The 11,864-nt window shown below is 41.0% G+C and overlaps 1 protein-coding gene across 1 annotated transcript in view; it reads right to left on the bottom strand.

The window, feature by feature from the left end:
* Positions 1–3,445: 3,445 nt before the first annotated feature.
* The window catches only part of CUNH2orf40 (chromosome unknown C2orf40 homolog), a 20,352-nt gene continuing 11,933 nt past the window's right edge, over positions 3,446–11,864 (bottom strand). Inside the window, exons 2-4 of the mRNA XM_019528479.1 lie at positions 8,884–8,962; positions 5,587–5,744; positions 3,446–3,837 (exon numbers count right to left, since the gene is read on the bottom strand). Of these exons, the coding sequence (XP_019384024.1) occupies positions 3,676–3,837; positions 5,587–5,744; positions 8,884–8,962 (399 nt within the window). The 3' untranslated portion in view covers positions 3,446–3,675. The remainder of the gene's footprint in view (positions 3,838–5,586; positions 5,745–8,883; positions 8,963–11,864) is intronic.

The following is an 11,864-nucleotide window of genomic DNA, read 5'->3' as shown; positions in this document are numbered from 1 at the left end:
ACAGACCTTGTTTTAATGCTTTTCATTCTGACCTTTCCCCTCTGTACTCATAATGTCAGTCTCTTGATTTCGTCCAGCACTTCCTTCCGTTCCTTGTCCTCCCTCAAACTTTGTATTGTCACTGAATCTTCTGATGTCTTAGGCTTCCTTTTAATGCAACCAGACTTAAAGATTTTCTACAGTGTCAAGCTGAATGGAAAAAAAGTATGCAGCCTATTTGCTGTACCGGATTCAAATTATCTTTTTAAACACACACATGTGAATAGAAGTATGCCTTTCCTGTGAAGAAAGTGTCAAGAGCTTTATAAATAGTAAGCTAATGTGAGACTATTATCGATATTAAGTGCATTGAACAATGTATATTTATATTTAATTATATAGCAAGGCTAAGAGCCTTTAAACCTGGATAAGTTGACACTCACATAATTTAAAAATAGTTCCTTCAGTAATTACATGCTAAGTTTTAGGCCAGATCAAATTTTTATAGGTAAATTGCAGAGGGCACCACATAGATTATAAAAGTGTTATCATATTTAACTTATGTCATGCACCAGAGGATTTTGTACCGTATGGAAATGGAAAGGGGACTATACAACTGTGTTTAAATCTTCAGGAAACCTTTTACCTGTACCATATGGAGATACATGTACAGTCCCAACACAAAGTTAAATATCTTGGCCCATCTGAAAACCATTGGATTATATGCCCAAATTGGGTGATATCATGCCATTGATGGGAACCTTCAATTTCCAGACATCTACTGGAAAAATAATACACCCAAATATAAAATATCAGGAAAGCTCCTAACTTGTTTGGAGGGCAGCTTTCTGTTCCAAAAGCTTAAGTATACAACTAGGGGATCATCTATCTTAGATCTCGTCCTGACTAATAGGAAAGAACCGGTGGAGGATGCAAAAGTGATAGAAAACTTGGGAGGAAGAGATCATGATATGACAGAAGTCAAGATCCTGAAAACTGGGAAAGCATGATGTCAGCAGAACTAAGATATTAAATTTCAAAAAGTTTGATTTGGAGTGACTCAAGGAGATGGTAGGCATGGTGCCATGAGAGGACAGACTAAAGGATAAAGGTACCCAGGAAGGCTGGAAGCTTGTAAAGGGCACAGTATCAGAAGCCCAACAAAAATCCATTCTGACACAACGGAAGCACAAGAATAGCAAGACAAATATGGCTATGTGAAGAGCTTCTAGGAATCGAGTGCAAAAGGAGAGCAGTGGAAAAATGGGCAAGGTCACCAAGGAAGCATACCAGAAAATAACAAGAGCTTGCAGGAACAACATCAGGAAAACAACAGGGAAAAAATGAACTTCACCTTACGAATGAAGTTAAAGATAACAAGGTTTTTTAAATATGTTGGCCAGAAAAGAAAAACCAAAGAAGTTGTGGATACGCTGTTAAATAGCCATAAGAATGCAAAGAAGGTGGAGTTGCTCAATAGGTACTTGCCTTAGTCTTCACCAAAAAAAGGCTGCAGTTAGGCAGCTAATGAAGATTATTTGGATAAGGAAAGGAACAAGATGAGGGATGAGAAAATAAAAGAAACAATCAGAGAGCTTTTGATGGATCTAAATGAATTCAAGTCAACAGGGCCCAGTGAACTTCTTCTGCGAAGAAACTGGCAGAAGAAATCTCAGAGTGCTTGACAACGTTTACAAATTTGTAAGAGGAAGATGAGGTACCAAAGGACTGGGAAAAGGGACAATATATAGTGTCCCTCTTTAAAAAAGACAAAAAGGAGGACCCAAGGAACCAGATAACCTCACCTTGATACCTGGAAGGTTACTGAAGCATAGTCTAAAGAAGTCTAGTTGCAAGCAGCCAGCATGGATTTACTATCAATAAAGCATGTTAGATAAACTTGATGTCTTTAGAAACAAGACAATTAGCTGGGTGGATGAAAGCAATGCAGTGGATATTGTGCATCTGGACTTCAGCAAGACTTCTGACAAACTTTCACATGACCTTCTGAAACAAACTGCAGAAGTGTAGGCTAGACCAAACTACTGTAAAGTGGACAAACTGGCTCAATAGCTGCAAGCAAGGGGTTATAGGCTCCATGCTGGAATGGCAGGAGGATTTGAATGGAGGACCCAGGATCTGTCCAGCTGTTCAACATGTTTATTAATGATCTGGATGCTTGAACAGAAAGCTCCTTGAGAAAATGCATATAAGATATAGAACTAGAAAAGGTTGTGAACACACCGTACGGCAGGAGCACAATTCAGAAGGATCTTTAGACTGGAAAGCTGGCCTGGAGCTAACAGAATGAAGTTCAGTACAGACAAATGCAAGGTGCTACACTTCAGGAAAAGTATTCAAAAATGGGAGATGCTTAGTTAGGTGGCAGCACTACAGAGAAGGATCTGGGAATCTTAGACACAATATGAGTCTGCAATGTGACAAAGCTGCACAAAAGATGAAAGCAGTTTTGGGCTGTATCAATAGAAGCATTATATACAAGACATAGGAGGTAATAGTGCCTCTTGCCTTTTGGCAGCAGTTATGCCTCATCTACAGGACTGTGTGCAGTTTTGCTTTCCACAGTTTAAAAAAGAAATGGAGAAGTTAGATATTGTCCAGAAGTGGGCAACAAAAATGATAAAAGTTTGGGAGGAAAGCCAAGTGAGGAGAGACTGAAGGAAAAAGCCCATGTTCAGTTTGCAGAAAAGGCACCTAATATGGAATATGATAGCAGTCTTCAAATATCTTAAAGGCTGGCACAAAGAAGGAAAGGACCTTTTCCCTCTTGCTGCGGAGAGGAGGACTGAAGTTGCAGCAAAGTAGGTTCTAGTTGGATATCCAGAAAAAATTCCTCACTGTGAGGCAGGCAATTCACTGCCTAGGGACTCTCCATCACTGGAGGTCATTAAGAAGTTGGACAAGCATTGCTCAGGGATGATCCAGGAATAGCTATACCTATACTATGCATTTTCCATGCTTCTGGGCTTTGCTGATTGTCACATGGGGATGGGAAGGAATTATTTTCCCCTTCTCCATATCAAGTTTTTCTATTTTTTTTCCCCATCTTCCTCAGTGGTATTGCAGCCTAGGCTAGGAATTTCAACTGGAGTGTGCCAGTGCTCCTGCTGGGACTAAAACCCAGAAGTCTCGAGCTAGAGGGCTGTCCTCCTGCTTTACCTATGGGATGTAGGGTGTTGTTTGTGTCAGGGTTGACTGTGTAGTTTTACTAATTAGTAAGACAAGGATTTGCAGGGTATGGTTTGGATAGAAATGATCCTGTCACAGGCAGGGGGTTGAACTAGATGACCATCAGAGATCATGTCCAGCCCTACTTTTGTATAATTTTATGACTGGGAAATTTATTTTAGGAATGTAAATGAGAAAAAACCTTGTAAAATATCATGACTAACATAGTGCTTTGAAATGAAGACTATTATTACAAACACATTTTACCAAAGAAATGGGAAAAAATGCTTATTTTAATAAAAGGTTTTAATTCTAACATGACTACATAATGTATTACTAACTGTAAAAAAAAAAAATGCTAAATTACTTTTTCCTGTGCATGACAGTTCTTCTCTTTGTTCATATAAATGACTAGAGAAAAAAAAAAAGGAGAGGGAATGTGAGTGAGGGAACTTATCTCAATCCAATACCCCCTTAGAATGATTAGTTATAGTAGAATAAATGAGGTTAATAGTCATCATAATTAACACTTGCTCCATGCCTGAAGGTATGTGGATTTCGTGGACCAATAGGTGCATCTTCATCATAATGGTGCTGGTAATGTCCACCATAGTATTCATTGCCACCCCGTCCCAGGCTTGTCCAGTAGGAGACATCATCTTCAAATTTCTGCAAACCAAAAAGGAATTTATCTGCTTGTATTCTAGACTTTCCAGCCTTTATATACAAAGGAGAAAGGAACAGTGGTGTTGGTTTTGGGAGTCTCTGATTTGGAAAATGCACATTTTTTAAATATTTTTGGATTTACAGATATGTTATACACACTATTAACCACTCATCAAATAAAGAGAATATTACACCAAAAATATAAAAAAGTACTTTGGAGAAGCTAATTTTTAGCATAGTGCTGATGATCAGAAACACTTGGATGATTTTAAATTAGTAAACAGTAGGTCTGGTTTTCCCTTGCCTTGCACCATGTGTAGACGCATGCACTCTGGAATATAAAGTTTGAGTTAGCGTGAAATATTTTTCATTCACATATGTGTGTGTGTGGTTACAATGTGTCAAAGAAGAAAAGCTCATGTTCTGCAAAAATATACTGAGCAGGACCGTTCCTTCCTATTCAGAAAGAAAACACAGGCAAGTTAGAGGGATGGTATTATGTGCAAGAATATCAAGCATCTCCCAGACCAAATTCTCACCTCTGAAATAAGGATTAAATTGGAGATTTTAACCGCAGTTTGAAAAAAGTTTTTTTGTGAATTTATTTCTGAATATTCTTTTTAAAGCATTGCTAAACTACTTAATTGCTAAAACTGTTTTTATTATACAGATTAAGAGCTTTAAAACTTTTGAAATGTATGTCCTAGTATTTGTTAACCAAGAAATCCTAAAATCCTGATTTATTATAATCCAACCACATGCTTGATTTCAAGCAGTTTTTTTTTTAAATATGCATATGCAATTCCAAAAGGAACACTTAACATTATGGGGAGGATGCTCAATCTTTTGTTACCTCTTTAGTATATGCCTATAGTCTTGAATCTCTGAGGCACTGAATGACTTGACTTATTCCTTTTATATTCTGATTAAGTGCATGTCTCCACACAAAATAATTTAATAGTTTTTATTTACAGGACATATAGAACCATTAAGAATTTTATTCTCCATTATCCCACTGCTGGTACCAGTTTGATCTCATCAAAAGTATTCTTGCAGTTAATAGAAGCCAAAAATTGAGTATCTATTACTAATTTAAATTCTCCTTTTTGTATAAACTATACCAAAACTGGAAGATGCAACTAAAACATGCACTTTCCCCAGTGTTAGTGTTCCATGAGAGATGGCTTTGTGCAATATGCGTATGAACCAGTACTTTGGTTTACCCAACTTTTCAACATATTCACTATTTTTCCAGGAAGTATCATTTATAAGAAGTCTTGCCAAATACCTTCAACTAGTTGCCATGTTTTCTACATGTTTGTGTTGACTTAAAACTTCTATCACTCATGAGAGTGAGAAGCTGAGAACAGGACATGTTCCAAATATGTGGGTTACATGAAGTGAAAACATCTCTCACAATTGTCAATTGTGGGCATGGCTAGAAAAATGCCAAACATGCCAAACTGAGTGAATTTGTGGCATGGAGAAACACACAAAAGGACTAGGCTGACACTACCAGACTCGCATGTCATGTGAAAAATGTAAAAGATATCTTTGTAGAAATAGCCGTTTTTTATAACCTTCTTATAAACTGAATGGTAGAGAATTCCTACTGGTAAATAAAATTCTCTAACAAACATGGGCTCTGCAGTTGCACGTAACATTTATTACTCAAGCTATAACAATGTCACCTTGTGGAAAAAAGAACTAAAGCATGTTTTGCACTTTGTTGCTTGAAACACTGGTACTCACTGCTTCATCAAATCCCAGGTAGAGGAATTGTTGGTACCATTGCTGCACATCTGGTTGAGTCCTGTCCCACAGCTGGCGCTTCTGGCGTTTCAAACTGCTTAAAAACTCCTTGGCCTTGTTTTCTTTTACTGACACCTCTGTTTTAGCTGGAGCAGGAGCTGAAATTTAGTTCCCCAAAAGACAGGCCAGTAAATTTTGGATCAGCCCAAAATCTACTGTAATGAGATCTTTCATTAAACCTCCCTTCATGTTTTGTTGTTCTATACTTGCGGGAATAATAAGAGTAATAAAAAGTAACATAAATCACTATGATAAAATTCACAGCCCATTGATTTACTTCATTTTGTTAATTTTTTGCTCTGGCTGTACTTGTCTAAAAGAGATACTGTAAGAAAGGAGTGAAAAGGCCTCTATATTGTGAATTGCGTGCTTTCGTGAGCGATGTTAGTATCCCATCTCTATGTTGCTAAGAGGAGGATAGGAAAAGAAAACGGATACAAACTAAGAGTTACTCTGGAAACAAGCCTACAGAAGCTATGACAAATATTAACAACTAAGGATTCTGAGAAAATGCACATAAATTGACCTTAAATCAGTTCTGAGGTCATGTGGAAATAATTTTTACATATTTTACATGTTAAATTTTACATATTAAGTTCTTTTTGCTGATTGAGCCAACGTTGGAAACTTTTAAATTGTTACGTCTGACTACATACTGGGAAAGGAGGAAGGACAAATAATGAAGATGGTATTGTGCATTTCACCCAAAGAACCTTGTCTGCCTGTATCCTTAGACCAACATGGCTACAACCTATACCCCTGTACCATTGGAGGATACAGACAGAAGAATAATGATATCAATGTAAAGAGGTTATCACTCACATTGGATCAGCTTGTAACTGTTTCATGGGTCTGCTCCTACTCCACAGTAAGCAAAGTCAAAGTACAGTGATACACCCCTTAAATGAAACAATGGGCAATTTAACTTCTACTTACCATGGGGTAGAATGGACAGGTTGAAATTGTTACAGCAGATGCAGACGAACTACTGTCAGCACTCCCCCTCTTTTCAGTCCATATAATCTTTGGTCTCTCCATTCCCCCTGCGCTGATTTTATCTGGGTGCCTTTGGACAATGTATGCATATACTGGAACCTGTAAGCATTACTATATTTGCTACTTGAGGCTCAGTAGTATGTAGGATCATTTGCTTTCAGGTTGGTTATTTGTCTGTCACATAGGTTATCCCCAGTCATTTCTGTTGCTGTTTTCTGCATCAGCTGTAACACATGCACAGTATTTCCAAGAACATGCGTAATAAGCCTCTATAATTGCTAATGTATGTGTCAGTGCAGAGGTCGGCAATGTTTTTGCCAAAAAAACCAACAACCAGGACCTAGAAGATGTTGGTATGCCAGGGATGAATGGTGGGGGAGCCACAAGGGACCAGATCCTTGTTGTGGCAGCGCAGCCCTGGCCCCTTCCCTGTCAGGGCTCAGGACCCCAGTGCAGTCATTGGCAGCCTTGTGGCCGCCTGCATGCAGCCCAGGCTCTGAGCAGACCCCCAGGGCTAAGTACAGATAGTCAAAAAGCCCACGGCTGAATTGATTCAGTCTTTGCAGGTTAGTCTAAGCTGCATATATTGAACTGATAAGCAAATGCACAGACATTCGCTTCCGATTCAGTAAATGCAGCCACATGCATGCAGTGGCTCAAGCCAGGAGCTGGGGGGTGCTACAGCATGCCTGCCAGATGCTGCCAAAGGGAAAGGAAAAGAGAAGCCCTCCAAGGCTTCCCCCCACTCCCTGCTGGAGTGGAGGGGGGCATAGCCAGGTGCCAGCCCCTGCTCTGCTGGGGCGGGGGGGGGGTGGAGTGCTGCCAGGCTGAGGAGGGTTTGGGTGGGGAAAAGGTAGTGGCATTGAATTCATAAAAGCTTGAACAAGAATAGTCCTTTCTCTGAAGTCAGCATTAAACACAACTCGGTTGTGTGTTCCCTTCCTCTTCCTGCTGTCGCCAAGGACTCTCGGATTTGCAGTCCACAATCATAACAGCAGAACTCCGCAGAGTTGCTCCCTGCTTCCAGGTTCCTCTGGGACCTGTAGTCCATGGTCACAGCCAGCACACACACAGTCACAGCCAGGGCAGGCAGCTTGGTACTCAGGGGAAGGGGAGCTTAACTCCCCTCCCTGGCCCCAGACCCCAGCCGGGGTTTGCCTGAGGGGCCCAGTGGGCCAGCCCTGCTCTCTGGAGCAGCCAGCACAGGATAGCCCAAGGCTGCAAAGCATGCTGGGGGGATTCTGATTTAACCTGAACCAGGAAGGGGCCTAGGACAGAAGTTTCATAAACCAGTTTGACCTAAATCAGCTAAGTCTGATGCTACATTCAGCTAGGTTGGTTTCAAAATAGCTGAAACTGGTTTAAAATAAGTTTATGTGCACTGAAGTTCTGTACTGTTACAGATTTAAACCAACTTCTGATCACTTAAACCAGTTTATGTGTAACTTCTGCCCCTAGCCCTTCTGCCTTCCACAGAGCCGGGGCTGCTTGCAGTAGGCAGCTGCAAGCTGTTGCACCGGGGTCTGAAGCCGCAGCCCAACTTGTTGACAAGAGCAGCTGCACACGAGCCTCAGGGAGCACTGCAGAGAAGGGTCTGGGGCTGCGCTGCTCCCAGCCCCTTGCCTGCTGTGCATCGCCAGGCATGTGTGAAGCCTTCACTGCCACAGAGCCTGGGCTACTTGCAGCAAGCAGTGGGCAGGCTGCAAACAGCTGCACCAGGGTCTGAAGCCCCAACCCAGCTCCACTGCAGTGGTGGCTACAAACACATCCCGAGGCACATGTGCAGCCACAGGGCCAGGGCTCTGCTGGCTCTGTGGTGCACTGGATGCACCATTTGCAGCCTCCCAGCTGCATGCTACAGAGCCCAGGATACTCCCAGCAGGGTTTGCAGTCTCTTTGCGACGTGTCATGAGCAACCCAGGCCCCATGGCTGGTGGCAGCTGCCTAAAACCCGGGCTGGCTGTGGTGTTCCAAGCAAAATAGCCTCGCATGCCATGCTCTGGCACACGTGCTGGAGGTTGCCAACCCCCAAGTTAGTGGTATTTTTGGCATGCTATATATTTAGTAGTGGCTGTACCCAGTTGCCTCTGGTAAGTATTTCTTCCCGTACTCCTGAAACTACCTTACCTTTTCATTGGAAAGACATTTAAAAACTATTTCTAATAAAAATACTCACATTAGAGTTTTGGCATCTGGCAATTGTATTTATATTTGCTTATCACTATGAGAGCTATTTTTTACCTTCTCGTTTTTGAAGCATCAGCTTAAGCTTATTTCCGCTTGAGCCATCTAGATGAATAAAAATAAAGACACTCTTTATCTATGTACTTTTTACAGCAGGAAGAAAAAATATGAAAAGCACATGAAAAGAAAAAAACAGAAATGACACCTGAATATTAGGATAGCACTGAAGCAATGCTCATTAGTATCTGTCATCCTTCCAGTTCTGACACTCAAGTTCAATGTATACTATCAAAAAGCTTTTTTCTTTTAACATGCTTTCTTTCAGCAGGCTGCTTGGCAAAGAAACGTGATACTGTCCTTGTTAACCTACTGCAATTGTTATATTTGTCAGCAGTTCAAGACTTCTGCTGGTGAAAGTGCTGTGATGTAATGACCAGATTGGTGTGAAAATCCTCAGAGACTTTCGCTGACTAAAAAAGCATATTAGCAAATAGACCTGCTCTCTCAAGCCTTAAATTTGTCAAAACTGTCATTTTGCTAAAGTAATTTCCTGGTAGGAATTGAATATTAGGTGCCCATTGCATGGCATGTGTGAAATGCTTGAATCGTTCTGAAACCATATTCCCTGGTTTAAAAAGAGCAAGAAATGAAAAAGAAATTCACGGGGACCATAGCACTTGATTTCTTGCCAATTTCTTTGTTACTATTGAAAATGCAAATCCACCACAATTGTTGGCTCATTTTAAGCAAGCATTTTGTGCCACATTTATACTAGAAGGGCTTGATCCTGCACTTAGTTCAAATTTCCACTGATTGTAACAAAAGTTATGACAGAGTATAAGCTCTCCTTTAACTTCCCCGAGAGGCTGGGCAGCATATAATTAATTCAAAGTGCAGCTATTAATTCGATCTTCTATGTCATTCTTCCAGTTCTGATACTGAAATGCAACACAGGCTATCCGTAATCCAGCTGCACTTCAGCACAGCCAAGCTCATTTGAACTGCTTATACATAAGGTGGTGGTACAAAGAGAATATAATGGGGTTCTGGGGAATTTTACACCTTTCCTTTTACCCACCTCCTTCTGATGGTCCCTGGCAGGGACATGTGGTTCCCAAACGTGGACTTACTAAGGACAGAATCTCAAGGAACAGAGCTAGCCTTGCTCCTTGAGCCCTTCTATTACCACTGTTAAGCTGCAACTTTGCACAAAGTAACAATGAGCTTGTCCTGTAACCTTTATGAGGGCATCTAGTGAGAGTGATAACAGAACGAGCCAGGTTTGGAGCAAATGTGGGTGCCAATGGAAACTGTGTGGAACCAGATTTTGTTCTTTTCAAAAGTGAAAGGAAAAAACAATCTGTGGTGGGTTTCCCCCTGCCCTGATCCTGGTTTTTTAAAGTTTAACAGGGAAAGCAAAAGGCTGCACGACTGCTTGCTTTATATGTATGTGCACATATATATGAGTGAGTGTGTATGCATGTATCTAGAGTGAGTGTGTGTACATACATATATGTGTCTATACAGTATGTGTGTACACAATGTCTGCGTATCTAAATAGCGTGCGTGTATATACACAGTGGGTGCATCTACACATGCAATGAATGTGACTGAATAAACTATGGCACAATATAAACTGGAGTTTATATTGAATCCTGACATCACTGTCTATATGTGCAGTTAGACACATTAGTTTAAAGTGCTGTTTTCTAGTACAGGCAACCCCCACTTATAGCACTCTTAATTGGTTCCTGAAAAAATGAGCATTAAGTAAAACGACCGTTGAACAAAACCAAAAGTAGTTGATGACCCAAAATGGTGGCTGCAATTGTTTTTAATGACCCAAGATGGTGCCTGCAAGTGTAACAAAACTCGCTGAGCACTAGGTGAAATCAGGTATCAATTTTTAATGAGAGTTATAGCGAAATAGCACTAAGTGAAACAGCATTAAGCAGGGGGTTGCCTGTACCTGTATCTGTTGGTACTAGCAAACAGCCCTCTAAATTAATCTAATTGCTGTGCACATGCAGATAGTGAAGCTTTACTGCATATTAGATGTCTAATGCACAGTAAAGTGCAGTTAGGCACACCCAATGTGTGCATATCTGTATAGTGTGTACACGTGTGTCTATACAGTGTATCTATATAGTTTGAGTGTATATGCCTATATCTACACTGTGTACACAGTGCGTGTGTGTGTGTATACACACATGCACTGTATACACAGCATAGATATAGGCATATACAGTCGAACTGTATAGATATATATATATATACACACACACACAATGTCTATATGTATCTATAGTGGATGTATGTGTATGTGTGTAGATATATGGAACCCGTGGCAGGTTAGGGGGTTAGGTGTATGTTGCATCAGAGTTGACTGTCATCTTCTATAGAATTTAGAATAAATGATGGACACTTTGTATAGGATGGCTGGGCTAGGGCTGATCCTGCCTCAGGCAGGGGTGGGACTAGATGACCCTTCCAGCCCTACTTCTCAAGGTTTCTATGACACAGAGATACAGAAACACGTTTAGGGTGTGTGTGCGTGCATCTATCTATAGATGTACCCATTTTATCTCTCTACATAGAAAATGTGTATATCTATATATAAATGTGTGGGTGTGCATCCATCCTGTACATATACACACGTATTATTTGTAGAGAGAGATAAAAAGGATGCATCCATATAGAATGCATGTGTGCATCTATCTAGTGTGTATGTGTGCACCTATTGTGTGCATCTCCCTGGTGTATGCATCTCTACTGTATCTAGTGTGTGTGTGTGCATCTCCCTAGTGTATGCATCTCTCTACTGTGTGGATCTAGTGTGTGAGTGTGTGCACACCCACATCTATCTAGTGTGTGTCCATGTGCATCTATCTAGTTTGTGTGTCTCTCGTGTGTGCGTGTGCATCTGTCGTGTGTGTGTGTCCGCATCTCTCGTGTGTGCATCTACCGCGTGTGCGCGTGTTTCTCTTGTGCTTCCCGCGGCCGCGCTGGTCGGGGCGAAGCGACCTCCTGCAGGCCAG

The sequence above is a fragment of the Crocodylus porosus genome, unplaced genomic scaffold, assembly GCF_001723895.1.
Source record: "Crocodylus porosus isolate Cpor-Errol unplaced genomic scaffold, CroPor_comp1, whole genome shotgun sequence".
Lineage (NCBI taxonomy): Eukaryota > Metazoa > Chordata > Crocodylia > Crocodylidae > Crocodylus > Crocodylus porosus.
This window is presented reverse-complemented; position numbering and strand designations above follow the sequence as displayed.